Source organism: Rissa tridactyla, chromosome 6, assembly GCF_028500815.1.
Source record: "Rissa tridactyla isolate bRisTri1 chromosome 6, bRisTri1.patW.cur.20221130, whole genome shotgun sequence".
NCBI lineage: Eukaryota > Metazoa > Chordata > Aves > Charadriiformes > Laridae > Rissa > Rissa tridactyla.
This window is the reverse complement of record NC_071471.1, coordinates 55,881,987-55,906,097: the sequence shown is the minus strand read 5'-3', so window position 1 is coordinate 55,906,097 and position 24,111 is coordinate 55,881,987. Positions and strand designations below refer to the sequence as shown.

At 36.8% G+C, this 24,111-nt stretch overlaps 1 protein-coding gene across 10 annotated transcripts; it reads left to right on the top strand.

Moving 5' to 3' along the window:
- The first annotated feature begins 359 nt into the window (after positions 1 to 359).
- LOC128911870 (uncharacterized) lies at positions 360 to 23,984 on the top strand. 10 transcript variants are annotated; one of them, XM_054207383.1, is made up of 13 exons: positions 403 to 471; positions 964 to 1,151; positions 1,359 to 1,435; positions 11,248 to 11,323; positions 14,985 to 15,116; positions 15,977 to 16,100; positions 18,037 to 18,097; positions 18,201 to 18,247; positions 18,704 to 18,779; positions 19,735 to 19,836; positions 20,369 to 21,292; positions 22,136 to 22,246; positions 23,423 to 23,984. In XM_054207383.1, the coding sequence occupies exons 3-13, from the start codon at positions 1,407 to 1,409 to the stop codon at positions 23,733 to 23,735; spliced, it is 1,995 nt and encodes a 664-aa protein (XP_054063358.1). In that variant the 5' UTR covers positions 403 to 471; positions 964 to 1,151; positions 1,359 to 1,406; the 3' UTR covers positions 23,736 to 23,984. The 10 variants fall into 10 exon arrangements, with proteins under 10 accessions (XP_054063360.1, XP_054063357.1, XP_054063358.1 ...); XM_054207386.1 differs by lacking the exon at positions 964 to 1,151 and adding an exon at positions 14,102 to 14,324 and having other exon boundaries at positions 435 to 471; positions 1,359 to 9,638; XM_054207385.1 differs by lacking the exon at positions 964 to 1,151 and having other exon boundaries at positions 360 to 471; positions 22,205 to 22,246.
- The last annotated feature ends 127 nt before the right edge of the window (positions 23,985 to 24,111 follow it).

Genomic DNA, 24,111 nt, shown 5'->3' with positions numbered 1-24,111 from the left:
GTACCCGTCTCTTTCACCCACGCAGCCAGCCAGCCGGGAGCCCAGAAGGAGCCAAAGGACCCCTCACCGGCCGCCCCCCAGCACCGCTCCGCCTGAGGCGGCCCCGTCTCCCCTCCGCGCCATCCGGCCGGCCCGCGCATGCTCCGGCCCCACCCCGCGGCCCTCTGGGCACGCATGCGCCCCGAGCCTTGCCCCTTCACCCACGCGCTTGCCGCGCACGCGCAGGGACACCACCACCACCTCCCCGTCCTATTGGCCGGCAGCTTATTGCGCGCCTCGGAGACACTCGCCGGTTCACCGGCCCCAGCGCCGCGCATGCGCTCTCGGCGCTGCCCGGCCCGGCCGCGGAGGAGCAGGCGCAGTCCCCCCCGCGCGGCGTGCTGGTCGGATGCTGCGCAGGCGCAGTCGGGACCTTTTTCGGGAACGTTCTGTCTCGCAACAACCTTCCTCTGCAAGGGAAATCCTGTCAGGGTACGGGCCGCCCGCAGCCCCGATCCTCCCCGCCCCGCCTTGCCGGCGCCCGGGCCTTTCCCTGTTATCGACTCCTGCTGCAGCCCACCTCCTCTCTGACAGCTCAGCCCCCCGCAGTCGGGCCGCGACCTTCCCCCCCCTCCCCCCGCCTTCCCCTCGTCCCGGTCTCCTTTTTCTCTTTTCCTCCCCCGAGCTCAGCCGCCTCCCGCTAAGAGAGCGCCCCGAGCCGGCCTCGGAGGCGGTCCTGCTCGGGCCTCCCTGCTTCGGCGGGGAGATGCGGCTGTGAGGGGGGAGCCTCACGCCAGCCTCAAACGTCTTCTCTGGAGCGGGCATGGGCCCTCCGCGGAGGGGGGGAGCTCCCCTCGCCCCTCTCCTCACCGCCCTGGTCCCGCAGAGATCGGCGGGCGCTGACGGTGCCTCGGGCCCGTCTAGGTTGGAGCGGGGCAGGTGATGGTCCTTCCCTTGCTGAGGTACCGGCCTCGCCTCTTGCAGCTGCCTGGAGTTTCTTCTCGTTGAGACAAGAGTTGTAGCTGTGGGAGCACAAGGGCAGAACAGACTGCTCCGAGCTGCAGGAGAGGGACTGCCAGGAAGACCTTCATCCCTGCAGCGCTGCTGCTAAGAGTTAGGAACCTGCTGCCTCTCCTCTCTGTTTCTTTTGATCTCCCTCCTGGAGAGGAGAGGTGAGTTGTTGTCTTTCCCTCTTGCCGTACTGTAGCAGTGGAGAAAATAGGCTAGTTTGCAAGCTGCAGAACTTGGTCAGGATGGCTTCAAGCCCCAGCTGATTGCTTGGTTTATTTTACTTGAGAGTCAGCCCTGTGGAAAGGCCCACTGATGGAGAAAGAGATTAGCACCGTGTTAACTGCGCGGTTCTCTCTCCTTTGCTGCAGTGCCCACTTTCACCGCTGTCTCCTGCTCTGCCTGCTCCTGCTTTCAGCATGGTAAAGAAGAATACTATCCCTGATGGGTAAGTATCCCTCACACTAAGCAAGAGGCAGGAGCAGGCACAGTCCTGCCCAGAGAGAAGGGGCGCTGACTGCCCCGGGCGCTTTCTTGCCACAAGCATCTTCAGCACCTACAGCCAGGTAAGGTAGGTATCTTCTCCAAGACAGGAACAACCAAGTCCTTCATCCCCCAGGTGAGTATAATGCTCCAACCTGTCTGTGAACACTTCATCAGCCAAACACACTCCCTTCTTCCTAACCTTCTTACCCCCAGGTGTTTACTTACTGGGGAAATGGGAGAGTAGTCCATCCTTCTGACTACTTTGATGTTTGCTACCAGGAGTCAGGGAAGAGCTGATAAGATGGGAGCAGGCAGTTGCATGCATGTGATCAAGGAATATTTTCATGGCTTCAGGTCCAGAAACATCCTGCGGTTTTGTTTGTAACAAGAGGACAACAAAAATGTTTTATCGGCAAAAATAATAATAAAAAACCACCAAACGCATGGCACAGGCTTTCTGACTTGATTGGGAGTGCATATGGAGACCACAGAATGACCTCATTTAAAACATATAGTTCTATTCTCCAGCTCTACTAAAAAAAAAAAAAAGAGGAAGTCCAAGTTTAAAAGTTTAGCCAATGTGTTACTGCTGACATCAGTATAAACTTCTTGGATAGGAGACTGTGCTGAGATATAAAGGTACACTGTAATGGGACAATAGCTTGCAGTTTGTACATTATGAGAGGAAAGGCTGACATTGTCCTGGTTTCATGGGGAATGTTAGATAAGTTTATTAGGAACATTCTTAGGAGCCATAAAATACAAAAAGCACGATTTCCTGCAAAATATGTTGGCCTAGAAGCAATAAATAGAAACAAAAGATGAACAAAACTTAAAAAATAACTTCAAGAAACTTTGAAGTTTTTTTCATAGCTGACAAACTCAGGGATTAAAATTAGAACTTTAGAAAAGCTGCTTAAGCATGTCTTTCTCTGAAGTTTCTATGAAATTTCAGTTAAAAGTTGGACAAAATTGAGCTAAAGTGAATTAGGTTTGCAGCAGGAAGCCTGAAAGAATAACTGTCCTTGGTTTCTCCATTCTTGAAAATTATTACAAAAGCTTCGGGAATTGGGTGCTCGTTTCTCATTTCTTTTCCCCCCTTGCATTTGAACTGGAGCAGTTTTCAGGCTCCATGCATTTTTTCTCTTAAGTATGGAAGAAGCAGTGGACTGTACTTTTGGCTTCTATGATTGGAAGCTAATACCTGTGTATTTTTCAAGGAAAGAAACATCTACTGTGAAGTAACTGGTTATAAAATTAGTGTTACCATCAGACAAAACTCATGATACTGAAGTACTTTCAGCTTCTCCAGATGCTTACTTTTTGATACTATTAACAAATCAGGCTAGACATCCACAGTATTGGGGTTTTGGCAGTAAAGGAGTTTAAGGAATTGTCAGTCTCCCAACCTCATGCAGCAGTATATTGATGTCGTCCTTGTGCGAGGACAGCACATTGTAGTTCTTCACTGTGAATTAGTTGAGTACACCAGGAAAAAAAAGCAGTGAATGCTAGAAGAAGACTTCCGGAAATCTAATTTTAGCCTAGGTGATCCTGCACGTGCAATTTACTGGCCCCAGAAACAGCTGTTGGCAGAAGTGAGATTGTGGTACACTATAGCACAAGGACCAGTCCTGACAGCAGCACACTATAGAAGTAGAACCTCAATCATGTCCCTGTGTTATTATAATAGTAATAAATCTAACAGTAACTGTTTCATTTTTAATGATACTGCAAGAGAAACAGTATCATAGATAAACAAGTCACACTACATACAGACATTTTTTGAGATTGTCTTTCTGTTACTGCCTCAGTTCTTTATACAGTTCTTAACAGTTTTAATCAAAATTCCATTATGCTAATTAAAGCAATGCAATAAATGAGGTTACGGTTAAGTTGTAAGTAGCTAGGAATAGTGCAACTAAACAAGAAGAGGTGAATTTTTTTAACTGGTCAGCTAATTACTAACACCTTTTACAATACTGTGTCTACAGTATAATTAAAGTTGGCTTTATGTAAGGGTTGTGCTATAGCACTGCACAACCTTGCTAAATACCAGCACTTTGAGTGTACTTAGAACCTAAAGTAATATTAAAATGGTAGTAATAGCCAGCATTGCCACTGGATCTGCACTGCTGGTATTGTACCTTGTTCTTCTTAGCTCACTCTTGTCTCGTCTCCCTGTCGCTCAGCCCTGGCCCTGAATGTTTGATGCCATTTGCACAGTCTTTGCTCCAGCAGTGAGAGGAGGAGGTGGACTGGAAGTAAGACTTCCTGTATTTCTTCATAGCAAAAAGCATTTCTCCCTTTTCCCAGTAATGTCTTGGAGCAGAGCTGAGGTGTACAGGGTCCACTGCAGTCTCAATCCTAGAAAGTAGTGCTGGGGGAGTAATTTCGTAATGAAGTGAGACATAAGGGAGAGTTTCATGTGACCCTTTGCACTGCAGTTTCCACTGTGTAGTCAAGTTCTGTTTCTTCACAGTGTCTGAAATGCTGTTGTCCTTTAGTAGTTGTATACTGTAATCTTTTAGTGGAGAACCAGCTAGTAAAAAGAGTTCAAGTTACATTAAGTCATAAAATACTATGATGTTTTTACGGATTTATACGTGTTTGTGCATCCAGAATCTTGCTGTCAGTATAATTTCATAAACTCGGTTTCAGTACTGAAATGCATCTGCAGAGATGTCACCTTCTTGCATGTTTCCCTTAAATGGTATTAAAAAAATACTGAGTGGGATTTTTTTTATTATAAGGGCAAAGCCAAATTATTTCTGCCTATACACCATAAACATACTTAACGGAATTGTTTCTGTGCAGACTTAAAAGCATCAGCATTTTCATTTAGACAGGAATGTTGAAATCTGTGGCATCACTGATTGTGCATGTTCAAGGGTGGATGGGAGAGAAGGGTTACTGTCAGTGTTTATTTGTAAAGTAAAAGTGCTTTGTACTATCAGGCATAGAACGTTTGCATTTAAAAATGTGGGATGGCGAGAACTTACTTCTTATGATACCTGAGTAATGATAACATTGCTATAAGACTTGAAGGCCCATATTTTGTGTTACAATACACTACAAGTACAAAGCTATGTGATTACTTATTGACACGATAAGGAGACTCTTCACCCATACTTTACATCCACACTGTATTTTTTATAAGGTATGATTTATTTGTATCCACACTGAAGACAAGCAAAGTGAGAAATATATGTAGTAACAGATGGTTAAGAGCTATGTTCCCTCCCTTCTGCTTTGGACCTGTTCAGTATGTGTTCTGTCTTGACAGCGTGTCGTGGTCTTTGTAGGGCTATATTTTCTCCAACAGAACGGGATTGAATCTGGTGTCCGTAGAGGTATGCCTCTTGGAAAATATAGCTGTGTGTCTGTCACGCAGTACTAGTAGCCAAAAAAAGGAGAAGAAGTTCCCAGTAGCATTTTCTAAATGTTCCTGCTATAGCTGACAGTATTTCAGACTTGAGTTTCTTTACAGTTACAGTAATTACCCTTTTTGAGTGTTTTGGAATTTACTTTCCCAGGTAAGTTCTAAACTTGTAACTGCTTTGTAATCATAGATGTTCATCAGGTGCTCCAGAATTGTAGAAACTCTTGAATTGTTAAGCATAGCTTCAGATACTGCTCTCTGAACTTACTTCTTCACCCACTGTACCTTTTGTGTAATGTATACCTGTTTACACTGTTTTACAAACAGTGATTTTTAACTATTAGATGAAAATCATTCTGAATTGATGCCTTGAGTTCAGTACTAGTTTCTCTTACCCTGGAACACTGGAAACGTTATTGCTGAACTGAATGTTACACACGGAAATGTAAGATAAGAGAACTTACCTCTTTTTATACTTAAGTTTTTTTCCTGTCAAAAATACCAGAACTACTCTGTAGAGGTATTATCCTATAGAGATTTTTATATATATATAAAAAAAATTATTTTTAGCATATGCTAATGTAAGCATCAGTTTCATAGGCTATCTAAAGTGGTCTTAGGCTTCAGAAAAGACTGAGTTCAACTGTTTTTCCATAAAGAACTTGTAGGGTATCTGTTAACAGTTTTATATAACTCTGTCACTGAGATCTGACAAACAAAAGACATGAAACTTTCAAATTATTACCAATTCAGTGTTTCCATAGTATTGTACCTATGAATTATTTTGTAGCTTTCTTGTCCAGCATGCCATTAAAAACATACATAATATCATTATATAAAAAATAATATTTTTCTTTTAAAAAACATCACAGAAGAAAATAAATAATAAGGTATTGTCAGGGTTTAACCCCAGCCAGCAACTAGGACCACACAGCCATTCGCTCAGTCCCTCACCCCACTCAGTGGGAAAGGGAGAAGAGGGAGAAAAAGGAAAAAAAAAGCCCAAACAAAAAACCTTGTAGATTGAGATGAAGACAGTTTAATAGAACAGTAATGTAAGAAAAAAAATAATAATGGTAAAAGAATATTCAAGATAAGTAATGCAATACTATTGCTCACCACCGGATGATTGATTGCCTAGCCCATTCCAAGCAGCTATGCTGCCTCTCAGCTTCTATGAGAAACTGAAAAAGTCCTTGACTTAATAGCAACGACTAAAACAATATGTGTTATCAACATTATTCTCATACTAAATCCAAACCACAGCAGCTACTAGGAAGAAAATTAACTCTATCCCAGCTGAAATCAAGACAGGTATCCATCTGTTTAAGTGACTGAGTATGAATTACATACAGCTGCATATTTTATCTGCTTCCATTAAAACTTCAGTAGAGCCAGGCATGGAAAACACAGTTTTGTTGTATTTCAGTTTAACACTTCTGTTAAGGGCACATAGTAGCTATAATTTCCAGTAGAATTTGTTAAGTTTTAGAATTGATTCATAGTAAGATTTATTTTAACAGCGACCAGTTATGCTCATATCAAATGAATAAAGTTTTCTTAACTAGATTTCAAAATTGGGTTGAATAATTACAGCTATTACTGGTATTTGTAATCTGTGCTGTGTTTTGCAGTTCATTGATATGTAGTTTTGTATGTTTAAAAACTTTGTATGTATAAACAACTTTGCTATCACTTTTTTGTTTGTTTTTTAATAGCAAGATTTATGCAAAATATAGCTATTGTAATGTTCTTTGCTTGGATTATTATCTTGGTATTCAACATACTTTTGAGCTTAACCGAAGACGGTTCAGGATTAATACTAAGTTTTACTCAAATTTACTCCAAGCTTGTCTTTATCATAGGCATTTCTCTAATGTCTTCTGTTATCCCACTTGAAGCTGGAGGCTGCTATGCAGGCCCTGTTGATGATCCCCAGTTGATTGCTTGGAGCTGATTGCTTTTTAAAAGTGTTTTTCTAAGTTTGTTGCTGTTTGATTGGGGGTTCTTTTTGTCCTTCAACAGAGGCCATTTCACTGGTTGCTGCTGTTACAAAGTATATTGCTGCTAGATTCTTGGGTTAATCTAGCTCGCATATCTTGTAAACTTTTGCTAGGATGTATGAAGTTAATTTCTTTTCAGTTGTTTTACTGAATAGCTCTGGAATTTTTTGTTTAAAGACAATAAAACATGCTTGCTTTCCATTTAAATTAAAATGTATAAGCAGAATAATATATTTTAATGTGAACTAGACTTAAAAACTTCTAACAAGTTAACTGACTAGAGTCTTTAGTATCAGTAATAATTGTGTTTATTTAACTAGAAGCCACTCACACATCACAGAAATTTCAAGGGGAAAGGAGAATTATTTTTTTAGTTTGATTTTAGTACTTTTTCTCAACCAAGAAGTGTTTCTTTCCTTTAGAATGGCAAGCATAATTCTGCTTGTGTTTTAAGATAATTGATGGTAGTTGTAGAGTGACAAAGACAAAACGTGAGAGGGAAGTGGGAACTGTGAAAGCTAAATAGTTAAATAATTGATTATTTTATATGTTTTGTTGACTTTGAGGTCTGGATCTGCATGTAGTACATCAATTGTTTACCTGTTTGAAAACTTAGAAAAATAAAGCTGTAATTGAAAATGTGTCATGTGTGCATAATATGTTACTTTTTATTTAAGTGTAGTTCTCTCTTAAGTACTTCATTTCAATCTGTAGTTTTTAATTTGGGTTAATTTTTAGTTCTGCAGCAGTATGCTGAAATTTCCTTTTAAAATATCATTTTAAAGATAACATGGAATACGTACCCTTTTCTGATGAAGAGTGCGTTGTGCTCATTTTCTACTGTAGAGCTGTCAGCAGCTTTTGAGTTTCTTGCTGATTTTGCAGATTTTTTTTTCTGGTAGGATTTAAGCGGCTTTAAAAACAGGAGACTAAAAACCCAAGTTTATTAAGGTTTGACAACAAAGTGTGTAATCCCCGTGCATTGTTCTGTCAGTCCCTTAATCTGAAAAAAAATTCAGAGTTTTTACAAAGTCTTTATTACATTGCTAATTAAAGAAACTAAGATATTTAAGGCCTTTTTTGATTATTTCTTATTGGCTCATAATTGCTTGTATTTATGATAATCATGGTAGATTTCCACTCAGTTTTCCAAGAGAAAGAAGGTTTAAAAAGATCTGAATTTCTAATTTATGGTATCTTTTAAATTGTTTTACTACATAAGGTAATTGGTCTTTTGTGGTTGGGACTTTTTTACTTCTGCCTTCCTCCAAAATGTTTCTAAACATGTCTATGTGAATATGGCTGGCTATAACGTTAAATCCTACTTTTGTAAAGTATTTTGTATTTTGTACATTTTATTGGTAGAGGTAACACCAAAGAGTAATTGAACTAGGTTGAAGAAAAAATACTGTATTCTTGATTATTTTATTTCTATGACAGCATTTGCGGCACTATTTTCTATATCTCTAGGTACAGCCCATTTTCTAATTCTATTTGGAAGTTTAAGAACAAAATCAGGAAGAGTATTTCTTTGTTTTAAATAAAGATATGCAATTTCCAGAGTTATTAAAATTAACAAGAGGCAGGAGCTTATATTAAACCTGACTTTTTCATTAATCTTAACAGTAGTTCAGATTAAATATACATCTAAATATGGTTCACAGCATTTAGTACCTTTCTGAGATTAAGTGAATGAGAAAAACTATGCAGAATGAGATAAACAGGGTGGATTTCACAGTTTTTCTGTAGATTTTGGGTTTTTTTTTAACTGAGCACTTCTTGCAACTGAAATATTTCTTAGTTGCTGGGTTTTGTTAGCTTTGGTAATATTTTCAGTCCATTTACACTGTTTACGATCTTAATTGATTAATGTATCTTAAACTAGGATAAACACAGTCTCAGATTTTTGTTTTCATATTTTACAACTAGTGTACAACTACCGGACTCCAAAGTTTACAAGCTTGAAAATTGACTTGGGAAGGCTTCTCAAGTTAGAACACTTCTATAGTACATGATACGTACTTTTTTGAGCAATGCTTGTCAAACTACAGTGATTGAGAACATGCTCTTTTTTCCCCCCGTATGCAACTATCCTAAGATAAGGGAATATATGAAGTAGGAGATTGGTTTTGTTCACTCGTTACTATTGCAAGGTACAAAGTTCCTGCAATAATTTAGAATTTAACTGCAAACACCTCTCAGTGGTTTAATCTCTAGCTTGCCCTTATACCTTCTCACCTTGTATTTCTTCTACGTGACAGCTGTTTGCAACAGCTTTCCTAATGATGAGTTATTACTACTTTTTTTTTATTTAATTTGTTATCCATCAAACTAAGCATCTGTATGTCTACATTGTGAGCCTCAATCTGTTCTTTAGTTCATGATGAAGACAAAAAAGATAAGTTAGTGCTAAGGACATTGTTGTAGTGGATTGTTACGTGATTTGTTAGTATCAATTATGCTTCTGGTCACCATGCTATAAGTGTTTCCTTTGTTACTTCCAAGCATCTATGACTGGTAATGTTACTATTTATATACTGTGACCAGTATAATTACAGATATTTAATTGAGAGTTTTGCCAGCCAACATCTAGTTTTTGTTATGGTCCTATATGAGAATTGTGAATAAAGCAAAATACTCAGTGCTTAGAATGTTTTGAAATAGTGTGTTCCATTTATTTCATAGATGATGTGGTTTTATGGAAATCAGAAAGGAACCTAGAAGTCGTTGGATGCTCCCTTTAAGGCAAAACATTAATTTAAACATTAATTCAGAAAATTGTAAGTGAATGGGCACCAGTGTCAAAATCTTGTGAAAATGTTTTGTATTTTAATAGTTGAGGTACAAGCTGAAAATGCAAAAAGGCCATGTTGATTTTAAGTCATCCAGCTGCAGCTTCTGAGGTCATAAAGATAATCTGCCCTCACATGAGGAGAGGAAATAAAAGTCCTAAATTTATTAAGTTACGTCTTTGAAGGCAAAATTGATCTGCTAACTCGTTTTCCTCTTTAGATAAAGCTTTTCATACTTTAGATAAAGCTTTTCATACTTTTTTTAAAAAATGAAATCTCTGAAATGTGATACATCAAGAGTTTTTTCAGTACAATGTAGAATTTGTGAGTACTAGTTCTTTGTGGTTTTGGAATTACTAGTATTTTTAGTATTGTAATAAATCTTCATATTAGTAGGCGATTTTTGCCAAGTTTTGGTGTGATGGAATATTCTCTGTTTTTTTTCAAAGTACCAAGAGAAAGTACAGTCAAGAATGTTTCTTTGAAAAAGAAGCATATTACAAAATAAACACATTTGCAAAATCTAGAAGTTTCATATTTTTAATAAAGGTAAACTTTGCATTACGTTGTCAATTAAATGATCGATGTGAGCATATGACAGCATATGAACCTTTTTAAAGGTTCAGCCAAGTTGAAAAATTTCCACCAACTATAAGAATACTTTTTTACCTGTTGAATCCTGCCCATCTGCTTTGCTTTATATTGGTGCTACTTGTTTGTAAATGCTGTCTTACCGCTTTGAGGGGAGACATTTTTTTGGAAGTTGAAAACGAAAGAAGGAAAAAGACTGTTTTCAAATATCCTCACAATACCTTGAAACCACTTCATGGAATAATTGCAGATCTGGGGACATAATTCTACTGTATGATAAGAACAATCATGCATGTTATCTCTAAGAAGTATTTTCTTTGTGGTAGTGCTCTATGGAGAATAAAGATTCATTTTATTATGGCTCCTGACTTCAGACTTGCAAACAATAAAAATCTCTTTATTTAAGCTCTGTAGCTTCTGCTCTGATCAGTGCTGTAGCAATATTCGGTTGATATTCTTCCAGCATCTTTTAGGCAACTCCCTGTTTCTTTTATCCCAAAATAATGCTAAGCTATTCGCTTTATTCAAATATTTAGTGAATTTTTATAGTTACTCTAAAAAGATTTTCATTTCTTGGTGAAACCGGCTGGTTACTAATAGAAGAGGGATTTTTTAAAAAGATTTTACTTCCGTATCAAGATTTGATGGGTCATTTTTTTCAAACGTGTGCACGTCAGTTATGATTTCTTGCTTATGTATTCAAAGTATTTTAGGAGTTATTGTATCCTGCTGTTTGGAAATCTAAATCTTAATATATTATGCTAGTAGCTGCACAGCCCATCGTAGAAAAAAGATAACTCTCATATCTTTCTGCTTGTAGAAGTCTGAAATAACTACTATGTTCAAACTGTATGAAATATGGCACCAGATTTGCCTGATACTTGTAAGATACTTCACATAACTTGCAATAACTGTTATTATAATATTAAAGGAACTTAATTTTTATCTGCTTTGTTTTACCAAAGTTTTTGAAAATATTTAAAAATAGCTATTTGTTTCATTATAGATGGCGGAGTTTGACACCAGTTGGACAGCCTATACCAGGAACTAGATTTATTGCATTCAAAGTACCTTTAAAAGGGGTATGTATATAAAGTAACTACAGATTGTGTCTATTAGATATAGTGCAAAAGTAATGAAGAACAGCATGAATATTCATTGAAACTTCAGGAAAGTTTTATGAAAAAATAATTTATTCAGATTTAGCCCTTCCAGTCATCTACTGGATGGCTTTTAACATAATATTCTATATTTTTAACATAATATTCTATATTTGTTCGCTTTCATTTAATTTTTCTATTTGGTGTTACTCTTTTTATTTATCCTTTAAAAATCATAAAATCTCTAACCAATGAGCACGATTCATTTGATCACTATTAAGTGGCCTAAATTCATTATCTTATTTAATATCTTTTCATTTACTGTTGTTAATCATATGGAAGGGGTTATGATATGAATAACAATCTAGGCAATGTAAGCCAAAATATAATTTTATGGAAATAAAACACTCATTAAAGGATACCAGCCACTGCAGTACTTTTTAAGTTGTAGATTCAGATTACCAATTTCATAAGTAAAAAGCTTCAGTGATCTGGAGGAATGCAGTATATTTTAAAGAAAAGTCTTCGTAGATTTATTAGTGTGTCAGTACTTCATTTAGAGTCTTACTAACATGGAGCGCCATCTTAATCTATTAAATACACTGCATCAGATCTTTTAATTCTTTGTGACGATACAGAATGTGGAGGCTGTCTTTTTTAGACTTCAGTTCTTTGGTGGATTGAGGTGTAGGGCAAATTAGGGCAAATATGGCAAATTTACCCTTCTGTGTAAAATAATGAAAGTGCTATATAAATTAACCCTTAGAATCCTTGCGTCAGATGCACAGGAAATAAAAGTTTCTAAGCTCTTTTAAAGTTCAGTGGCTAGACATGACCTTCGCAGTTAAGAGTAAATATTCTGTCTAAGCTGTCTGTAGTTGACAGATTTCACTCTAGTACACATATACAAAAATTTGTTTCTTTGGATATATTAGTGCCCATTATGGTTTCAATCACCATTCAGTTCACTTTTTTTAGCAATGATCGAAGTGGAATGCTTGCAGGGTTTGCTTCCTGCAGCAGCTTTTACAGCTTTAGTATGATGGTTTGGTACCTTTGACACCAAGGATCTCATACTTGACATTGATCATATCCTCCTTGGTACTGATGGATAGTGCAGTAGCCCTGTGTCTTTCTACCAAAGACAGCCAATGGACAGACCTAGCAGTGAATATAAAAGTCAGTAGATTTATAATTAAGTTTCTTCGCTGTTGAGGTATTTGAGAGAGGATTTTTTGCATCATCAGCTCCTGTAATTCCACTTGATCCAGCTCCGTTTTTTTGCATAGATGTACTGTTCTAGGCAGGATCTGTTCAGTGCAGGTATTTCCAGTTCCCTGTCACCCCAGATTTCAGAGGAAGATACTTCACTGCTAAATTTACTCTTCCCCTGTAGCTTCTGTGATAGTCTGGAAGGAGCTCCAGCAGAGATGATAAAAATGGCATACATTCTCAGAGAACGTTTATAGCAATATATCACAAGTAGGCACTCCGCTTCAAGTCCTACTGATCTCACTGGGGCACAGATCCCTGTTCTGTGAAGCTGTCTTTGAACTTGGCCAGATATAAAGTCTGGTACCCAAGAAAGCAAAATCTGTAACATTTCCGTTCCTTCAATTTGTTCAGTGTCAACTATGGAAGATACAGAACTGGCAAGTCTGCCAGAGACTCTGTGCTTGAAGCTCATGGAGTTTGTGGCAGAATACGCATAAAATACGTAACTGGCTAAACTGTGATGTCTTTGTGAAGAAGATGGAGGTCAGTAAATCTGTCTGGAAAAGCTGAAGACCTGATTAGTCATAGACTTGTCAGAAGTCCCATTATTAAATTGCTGGAACAGACCTCTTAAATATGCAGCAGTTTTCTTCTTTACTGCTTATTCGGAAGCTGATGATTGGTGATTTCACCCAAAGGGAGAAAGCGTGTTTTCGGTATTTCAAGGCTCAAGGGTAATTGTTTTAGCGGAAGATGTGCTGCTAGTAAAGGCTTTAAGGTCATGGGTTTACTTGGAAGGATTTTCTGTGCCTTCCTTTTAGATCATCATTGTAATGCTAACAGTAATATCGCAGTATAGTAAGGACTGGGCAGGCTTTTTCCCATGCCATAGAAGGATTTTAGAGTTTATACAGATTTCTCACATTCTCAGAGCCCAGTTAAACACCTAAACTACTGAATACTCAGCAGGAATTCCAAATAGTCTATCATAACACGTTTAACTGTTTACTCAATCAAGCAATATTTAGATGTTTAGAGACATATTATTTTTGAAAATTGTATTCCACCTCAGCTTGTGTGACTTCACGTGGTAAAAGAAAAATATCTTTAAGGTTCTACCATAGACCTTTTGCAGATTCACTGTTGTCACCTCAAAGTTAGTAAGTTCCATTTCAGATTTTACTAAAAGTCACTGCTGAATAGCGGTGAAATAACTGACTTGTTGATTTTATTTGAACTTCAACAGCCTCCACTGTTTTTTCAGCAGTGCTCCAGTATCTGAAATACACAGGACTGAATACTTCTATATGCTTTCTATCCTACTCTTTTTAGCTTAATCTTCATGATCACATACCAGCTTTGTTAGGACTGTCCTGCTCTTTATTCTTTAATTTGGTTTACTGTTCCTGTTTCCAGTGACAGGATAAGTGCTTGTTAGCATTTTAGATTATAATCCGTACAGTCAAAAGAAGGAATGGTTAGTTACCCTATAGCGTGTGTGGTTCTGAGAGGTATGTGGTCTGTGACTGCCTTCCTTTCCATCAGTTCTGAGTCCTGTCTGCTTGAATATCTTGTCAACAAAGGAACTGAGAGGCGGTTGAGGTTGCTGCATCTTTTGCCACTGTATTTATCGGTTATGGCTGAGCCTGTGTCAAAAGGCTCTCACAATGGACGAGCGTGCTATTCAGAGAAAATCCAGTCTTGCGTATATGAGCCATTTTCATACCTAGAGTGAAGAACACATTTCAAAAAACACAGCTACAATAGGGTGAGTAAACATTTTTCCCCACTGGTTGTGTCCAATTAAATTAATAGTTCATTACCCACCAACATGCAGCTTTCTTAGTCACTATATTTTAGTCTTATTTAATATTTCCCAGTGCTAAATGAAATGCAAGTACACTCTGCCAAGAGATGAAGCAGGAATAAAAATGTCTGCACAACGTTTGTGGGGAGAAAGCTAAAACCTTTAGAAGAAATGAACTCTTGTGTCACAACTTCTAATGTTTTACATGAAATACACTGTTAATTTTGTGTTATTGTGCAGGACAAAGTATGCTTGGGAGAAAGGGGATTGTGGTGTTTTACTTTTTGCTGATGTTTAGTTATGGCACATGCTGCATTTTGCAGGATTTTTGTGTCTATCAAATTAGTGCTTATTTTAATCATGTTTATTAACGTTGTACAAGTGGAAATTCTCACTCATTTTCTTGCATTTTCATCTGAATAGAAATATACAACAAATTCTTGCGTTTTATTTGGTTCCTATTCATTTTTTTCTGTACAATACATGGACATGGCTCTGATGCTGTAAACATACCCTTCTGAATACTAATGCTTCCTAGTTCTAATTAAAACAGCTGAATATTACAAATGTCGTGTTATTAGAACTTAAAAAGAAAATCTTTCTTTTCCATTTTCATTGTAGGCAATTAACCAGAGGCTTACCCCAACACAGAAATTTACACCAAAAGACTTAATTGCTGCAATGAAAGCCCTCAATGTGGAGCTTGGATTAATTATTGATTTAACATATACCACACGATACTATGAAGTTAAGGTAATATAAGCATAATAACAAAATAGATTAGTTACTGCAACCTTTGTTTAAAGTATTTATGCATTTGCTTACCTTGAATTGGAATAGACGAGTGAGCCATCTAGACTTGCGTTATGTCTCCAATAGAAACTAAATGCTTTATCACAGAGGAGATAACTCCTCCCAGCTAGTTGCATTTGTGGCTCATTTGTATTATGGTAACTCGGGGTAATGGATAAAGACTTCAGTGCCAGGCTCCACAGAAAAGATGCAGGAGGCTTACAGGCTGTGCCCTGAAGACATTCTCATTTATTCCAAGGGTCTTTTTTTTTTTTTTTTTTTTTTACAGTTCTTTAGTGGAATCCACTAAGAAAGCGTATATTTTTGAACTATGTTATTAATTTCAAATTTTTTACCAGTATGGTCCAAACAATTGGGATTAATCAGCCTCCTCTTGAAAAGGAGAATAAATAGCAGTGTTATAACTGAATGTTAATCTTTGAACGTACATGGGCTGTAAGCATTAAGGGGGTGAATATGTGAGTATGTATATGACTGTGGGTGGGACGGACAAATATTGCTTAGAATTATAAAATGGGTTCAAATGGAATTACAAGAATCTGGTTTCTTTAGTTAATGTGCTGCCTTATTAGCAGGGCTAAATAAGTCTTCTGTAAAAACTGTTCTTTGAGATCAGTGGAAATGTAAATGTTAGTTTCTGAGACTGTATCTTTATAGAATTGTGTCAAGATTGTTTTCAGTTTCTACTCGGGATCTGAATGATTGTTTTACATTGTCATTATGTTAGATACTGCTTAAGGGTTTTCATTGGTGCAAGACTTCAATAATTTTAATTTTTACCTTTTTTTTCTTCTTCCTAGGATTTACCTAAAAGCGTGCAGTATAAGAAACTTTATACAGTTGGACTTGAAGTTCCTGATAATGCTACTATTCTACAGTTCAAAAAATGGGTCAGAAAATTCCTGTGGGAAAATGCGGGAAATGGTAAATATCAGCATCTTATGCTGTAAAAAACCAAAAGTTTTATTTCGGTGCTAGCTGTATCATTTATTAATTTCAATAGATATTTAAGGCACCACGGATCTCAGACTTTCCATAGCCCTTTCCACTTTGCTATTATAATAAGATACATTATGTGAAACACAACATATCTTTTTTTACATTCAAAGCATGTCTTTTTCAAAAGTGACTAGTAACTTAAATGCCCTTCCTAATACTTATATTCTCAGTATGTATCAGAGCAACCACAACAAGGCTTTCATCTGTCTGATCCAAGTTGTCTACCATCAGCTTAGCGTTGTAGCTGCCAGCCTTTTATGGATGTTCTAAATAGCATAGGGTTTCTCTGATGGCACTAGACGCTGATATGTGTGAGCAACTTCAGTCTGTTTAGTCTGACATAGCAGTTTTTTGATTTATGAGTCCATTATTGCCCTCATATCCTAGCAATTCTTAAACATCATATTACAGACACAGTGTCAGTGTTTCCACAGGGTGGATCTGCTGTTGTTTTAGTGCTTATGCAACAGTACAGTTCTTGCTGAGATGGTATAAGGTACTTTTTGCAGAAATAAATTTGCATGTATTTTGCCACAGCCTGTGTGCAGCTTTTACCTTCTCACTTTTTTGCTAGTGATTCTTTGTAGGTGGATTTTAACTGTTTGTCTGTCCAATATTGGAGGACCATTCTTTCAAGCTTTTTCATGCTATTTGCTGTGGTTACTTTAGCATTTTCTGTGAGAAAGTAGAGATACTAACTGCCCAAGTGCATACAGTTTTTGCTGCAGAGCATAACGGTGGTTTTGCTGTGGATTGTCAACTCTGTTTTGTGAAAGAGCTCTGACCTAAATCTCAGGTATGAGAGCCTGAATTAGAGTGCTGGGAAAAGGTGTAAGAAGCAGCCTTTGTCCTTGCTCAGGAAATTATTGTGTAAGTTCTTCCTTTCCTCTTCTTTGGGTTAGGGAAAATACTTGGAGATTATTAGTTTTCTTCTGGTTTTGATCTAGTGATTTTTTGTGTGTGACAAAGAATAGTCTGTATTTGAATCTAATTATTTCCGATTCTCAGAATTGAGAGAATGAATTCTTAATTTGTTAGTGGACGAAGACCTGCAGTTCCAGCTAGTAAGACCATTTTGGCAGGGCTTACATAATTCAGAGTTGGGAGAACTTTCATTTTTCTGTTAACTTACTCATTGTAACTGTACCTCTGTTTTAGATTACCCCTAAAATTTCTCAGGATTCTTCTTACAAATAATTTTTGAGAAGTTAGGGTTTTTTAGTGTCTGAATTGTTAGGACACCAACTTAAACTTATATGGCAATATGACTGCTCTGTGGCAAACAGTTATATTTTATCTCATTCAAAAATTTATCAAAGTCCCATTTCAAAGCCCGTCTGTCAGTACTTCGTCTCTGCCACAACTTTGTTTAGTTCAGTTAAATTAATTATTCTAGTAATGTATTTCATACTCCAGGACACTAGGGGTATTAATGGTTATGTTCTCCTTTTTGTAAGTTTTACGAGAATCTGTAACTTAAGTTCCTCAATTTTACATCTGCTTGTTTAGATTTGCTTTCAAAACCATATTTTATTCTTTTTCTCCTGTTACTGCAGTTCTGGCTGGGGCCAGCCACTTTACCTGTCATCGCTCCTCTTTCTTTTTTCCTGCATTCTGCAGCATTAATCTCAGTCTTCACAGGTTTGGAAGTAGTGAGCTAACTGCTGCTAGAGATCCATCATGAAGAGGACAAAGTCTGGATGTGTCTGTTCTTTTACAGGCATAACAGTATAATTTTGTAAATAGCAATTATTTATCATTACCTTGCTAGAAAAGTACAGCTTTTTTTTTTTGTCTTGCACTAATCTTTTAGTAATTTCCCTTTCTGAACTATTAAAGACTATGTTTTCCTTTTTGATAGAGAAACTCATTGGCGTTCACTGTACTAATGGAATTAATAGAACTGGCTACCTTATATGTAGGTAAGGGTTGTATAAAATCAGAAATCGTTGTTCACAAAAGATAGTGTCCTTATCTTAACCTGTAATCCATTTGGGACAGTAATCCAATCATATTTTTCTTCAGATATCTTATAGATGTTGAAGGCTGGGATCCAGAGGCAGCAATTCAAGGTATTTATACAGTTTGAACTAAGGCATATGTTGGACTGTAACTCACAATTACTACAATTGTATTCACAAATACTACAATTCTATTTTAGTATCCTTAGAGTTATTTAATATGCTGGCTTCCATAGAAGATTTTCTCTGACTGTTGATTCTATTCCAGGCAAGGATTGAGCATTAGGAAATTGACAGCATAGCAGCAGTATGTTTCAGCTGCTTAAAATTCTTTTTTTTTTTTTTTTCTCCTTTTCCTTGTAAGGGTTTTCAGTCATAGGTTGCTACCGCTACTGGTTTCAGTTGTTTAAAAAAAAATGCTGCAATATTGCCAGCTTGCTGAAGTATTTAGTTTCAAGTTATAATTGTTTCAAAGTCAGCATCTCCTGGTGAACAGAAACTTGCCTTTCACATTTTTGTGGCTCAGTTTGAGCCCATTTCATTAGACTTGTATCATTTTTGTTTTAGCTTTTGGTGATGCTAGAGGTCATCGCATGGATGGTCTTGTGTATCTCACAGATCTCAGAACACAACCAATGAGAAGGTAAACAAAAACTTTTAGTTGTATGGTTAAGATTTTCCAGTATGTCTACTGGTATTTTGAAAAGTTCACTTCCAGTCATAAGCCAAAATTAACCTTCCTCTTAAACCTTTAATACGCAACTACACATGTATTCTGAGACTTCTGATATGAATAACATGAAGTGCAATGTACTTCCTTTGTTCATCTTTTGAATTTATATGGTTCAAAAGATTTTTTGTAATCTGACCTACTACTGAACACTGGTGTGGTTTTATCATACTATGACAAGTGTATTGAGTCTGTATTCTCTTATTATAAGCTGAAAGGAGCCACGGCAAAGATTTCTTTATAAGCTCTATGATCTGCCTGCTGTTGTTGGCGTGGTAGAACCAGATACTTTTAAAAAAAAAGTACAACACTTTTAGCAATAAAAAAGTATGGGAAAGTGGAAGATTGTTTTTAACTCCTATGTTCATGGTAGTTGTATCCCTGGTGAGTTAGAATTTTAAGCTTATGGTATTCACCTAAGAATAGCTAACATTTAGATATTCTGCGGTTATTTGTGCCGATGATATCTTGTAGCAGTAAATTGATTTTAAAATAATACCTGACTGATTTGCATCTTTTTAGTTTAACTGAATGTCCTTTGGTTTACTGCTACCATTGTTTTATAGTCCGTGCATGACTAAGTTATTCCTGTGTCAGATTTTTGAATAGGTATGGTGCTTATCTCACATCCTTTAGGATGTCGTTCCAAGATTCTGAAGTTTAGGTACTCTCTTTGCTTTCCCTGCAGCCCTTCCCCAAATAAATTTGCAAGATTAAAATTTGCCAAGTTATGTATGTCTGTAAATTTAACTTAACATACAAAAATTTCTGTCATTCTAAACTGAAGAATTTTATGTGGGTTTTTTTCCTCTCTCAATGGTATGTTTTAAAAAAGGAAACCTATGTGAGGTGTTTTTATTCTTCTTAGTAACCTTGGAATGGATGTATGGGATTCAGATGAAGAAATTATTCCACCACCACATGCAATGGAAGGACCTGCAGAGCGGTTCCCAAATGAAGATTTTCAGGGGTAATAGTCCAAAACATGGAATTAAAAGACAAAAAAACCAACACTGTGGGAAAGAAAATTGTTTCTTATTGAAAATACTATAGATACTCTAATTTAAAAGAAATTTTATTAATATAGCCTACTCATGCAAAATATATTTACAGAATTTGCTGAAACAGTGAAAACATAAAGGAAAGGAAGGGAATGTGTGTTATTTGAAGTCTGTAAGTAATTAGTTCACTGGGAAAAATTTAGAGTTTTACTCTGCCAGTCCTCCTTTATTATTCAACAATTATTTTTAATTAATTTGGAATCACTGGTTTTGCCTGTTTAACAAGTGCTATAGAATTACAATTGAATATTTGTCACAACTTCTACTATGACATTGCAAGTTTTATAATCTTTCTTACAGTTTGGGTTCTTAGTAGCTTTGATACCTGTATATTTGCAATATCTTTCATATCAATTCTTAGTTAAAAAGACTTTTTTTCTTTAATGACTTTGTAACACTTAGAAGTATGACGTTCTGTTTAAGACAAAAACTTCTTTACAGGTCTGGGAAAAGATTAAGAATTTATGATGACCACTCTCACAATGATTTGCAAGGACAGATGCAGTTGAGAGATTTTGATTTCATTAATAAGGGACCTGGACAAAGACGAAGACCATTTCATGACCATCAGACTCAGGATGATTTAAGAGCACCAATGCAGATGAGAAATTGGGACTACAATAGGGGACCAGGACAGAGGCGAAGACCCTTTCCTGATCATCAGTTTTATGATGATTATCAAGAAGACACGCAGCTGAAGGACCTAGACTTCAGTAACAAGGGACCTGGACAAAGGTTGAGACCTTTTCATGGACACCAGTTTCATGATGATTTACAGGCAGAGAGACAATCAAGGGGCATTGAATTTAACAGAGGCCGTGGACAAAGGCAGAGATCTTTTCCTGACCATCCATCTCGCAATGATTTGCAGGAAGACAGGCAGCCAAAGGATTTTGATTTTGGTAGCAGGGGCCGTGGCCAGAGACGAAGACCATTCCATGACCACCACTCTCGTGATGAATTTCAGACTCAGATGCAGTCAAAAGAGCTAGATTGTGTTAACAAAGGTCCTGGCCAAAGACTAAGATCTTTCCATGACTATCAGTCACATGATGACTTACAGCCACAGATGCAATTGGAAGATTTTGAATTTGGTAATAGGGGTCGTGGACAGAGGTTGAGACCTTTCAATGATCACCAGCCTCGTAATGACTTACAAACAGAGATGCAACTAAAAGATTATGATAATAAAGGTCCTGGACAAAGGCGCAGACCTTTTCATGAGCATCAGCCTTATGATGACTTACAGGAGCAGGCTCAGTTAAAAGACTTTGATTATGTTAATAAAGGGCATGGACAAAGGCCAAGACCTTTTCATGATCATCCAGGTCACGATGACTTGCCACGTGAATGGTGTTCAGACAGGTAAAGCATCCTTGAGCTGTAAGACCAGAATTAGAGAATAAAAGTGTAAACCTCAGCACTTTTAAATTACATTTCAAATTAATTAGTTTTTAAAAATAAGTTAATTTGAAAACAACTAATTATCCTTTTAAAATCATATATAAATGAATGGTTAATTAACTCTTTTTATTTTGACTTATGGAAGAGTTTGATGTAAGCTGGAGTGTTGCAGCTTTGAAAGCCAATGTTTCCTAAATTAAAAGGTCGCGCTTATTTAAAGCTTATGTGTTTCCTTGACCTTTTTAGAGTCACCTTGAAACAAAACTCTTTGTCCCACTTTGTTTTGTATAGATACTTAATTTAAAAAGCAATCCTCAAGACAGAAGAGGATATGAACTTTTATTTATGCCCTCAGCCAAAGAGAGATAAACAGTAATGCTACAAGGAAGTTTGACTTGCATTTGTTTATTCCATGAGTTAATAATTTGTTAGAAATTCCTTTGCTTCTGAACTTGTATGATATTCTCCCACATACATATATCACTTATTATTAAACCTGTTGGATTCTGACATAATATTTCAAAATATTTTTAATATTTCAGAACATATTTCAGATATTTGTTGCACTAGTAAAGTTTGATTTAATTTCTTCTGTTGTGCAGCTGAAACAGAGGATATCATTACAATGAAGCATACCATTTTGAAGTGTCAAATCGATACAATTAAGATAGTTTTAATTAAAATGCTAAGTAAATTTAAACTAAAAGTAAGATGATTTTTATTTCATTTGATAAACACATATTCTTCAAAACCTTACAACCCTTGGTACTCTTCTTACCATTGGATTCTTGTGGTTATTTGCAGAAGTCAATCTTTTTCTTCCCATGAAAATGCACCAGAACCTCATTTCTCCTCATCTCCTTCACTTCACAGAGATTACGGGTCTGATAATGATGACTTCAACAGAAGTTATAGGTAAATATCAGATTTCAGAAGTTGTTTTCTGACTTACCTTTATACTGTTACTCCCGCAGTTTTCCAGCTAAAAATACAAATTAACCACTCTAAAAATTTATGTTAATATTTTTGCTTCAATGCAGTTTAAACCATTGAATCTGAGCACCGAGCAAATTATGTGACTAATGTGTGGTCCGTTTATATTGAGTTTGAGCGTGATTATGAAATGGTTTGAGAATCCCTGGCATAAGTCATTGATATGACAAGCACAGTTCAAGCTAATGTACTACAAAAAATGAAAAAGCTATTATCAGTAAGCAAAAAAGTGAAATAACAGGTGCTATATTTAACTCTTAACTGCTGTCTACAACAAGTTAAAGAGTTTTACCATGAGGGATGATCAGATACTGAAACAGGTTGTCCAGAGCAGCTGTGAAATCCCCATCCTTTGAGATACTCAGAACTCAGCTGGACATGGCTCCTGCACAAACTCATATAATTAGACCTACTTTGAGTGGGTGACCCTAAGTACTTCTAGAGATCCTTTCCAGTCTAAATTAATCTATGGTTCAGTGAGGGAGAAGATTTTAAAATTACAAAGATTGTTCTGAATTGGCTTTATACACCACTTATTTTACAAAGTAAGGAAGGTACTGGAGAGTAAAGAGAAACCAAAACAAAAAGTATATATAACGTATATGCATTTTTAGATCCTTCCGTATGTATTTTGTAGGAGAGTGAATCTTCTATTGCAGAATAATTAAGAATTAAAATATTTGGAGCTATAAATCCAAACTATATTATTGCCTGTTAGACTATGTGCCAGAGAGTTACTATTACATATTATTCACAAAAATGAAAACATGGGCTTAGGAACAAAAATGGCCCCTAGGTAAAGAAACCCTCAGTAAACAGGGAATTTTAATTAGAAACAGCACTTGAAACAAAACATCTCATAGTAGAGTTACTTAATATAAAGAGCTGTAATTTTAATCACTAGAATTGGAAAATTCATATAAACAGGTTTGCAACATCTGGTAGAGAGGATTTTAATTTTAGGGGGTAAAAACATGATTGATGGTCTGAATTGTTCTTTCAAGGTTACACAAGTTTAATTTCTAATGGTGGCCAACAATAACAAATCAACTGTTTTATTTCTACAGATTTCACTGTTCATATTTGTTCTTCTTACAGTAATCGACCAAATTGCCCTGAAGACAACAGAAGAATGCATCCCTCAGATGAATTTAATAGAGGAAGAAACAGATTTGCACCATATTCTTCACGAACAATGCATCCATCTTCATCTGTACACCAAGAAGATAGCTCAGTAGACTATGAAAGAAAACCGCTTCAAGGTGAAACTGCCAGAGAGATGGAACAAAGCAAAAGATTACCAGTTGTAACAGTTGATTACAATTATGGTCTGCCACTAGATTATGGAGCTGAAGAGGAAGAGAGAACGCATTATGATTTAGCTCCAAGAGACCGCTACCACTGGAACTGAATAAAACAGGCAATGTTTGCTCAGCTTAGACTTACTTTTACCCATTTTACTTTGTATGTGGACCAGTTTTGGGTTTTTTTAACAAATTAGGAAAATGCAAATTTCAGTAGTAGAGAACTGGTCTCTATTGTAAGATTAGCTTCTACTGATGTTTTGTTCTTTAAATTTATTTGGGTGTATTTGTTAAGTGTAGTTGGAGACAAGGTCTCCGTACACATGGAATAAAAGTAGTCCTTCCTTTAAGTGAAATTGGAACCCTGTACCTTAAAACAAACAACTTTCGGAGTGATTGTAGTTGTGTCTTTTGTTTTACATTTCTTTAAAATGTATGTAATTTTCAGATGCAAAAGTCATAATAAAATACTGCACTATCAGG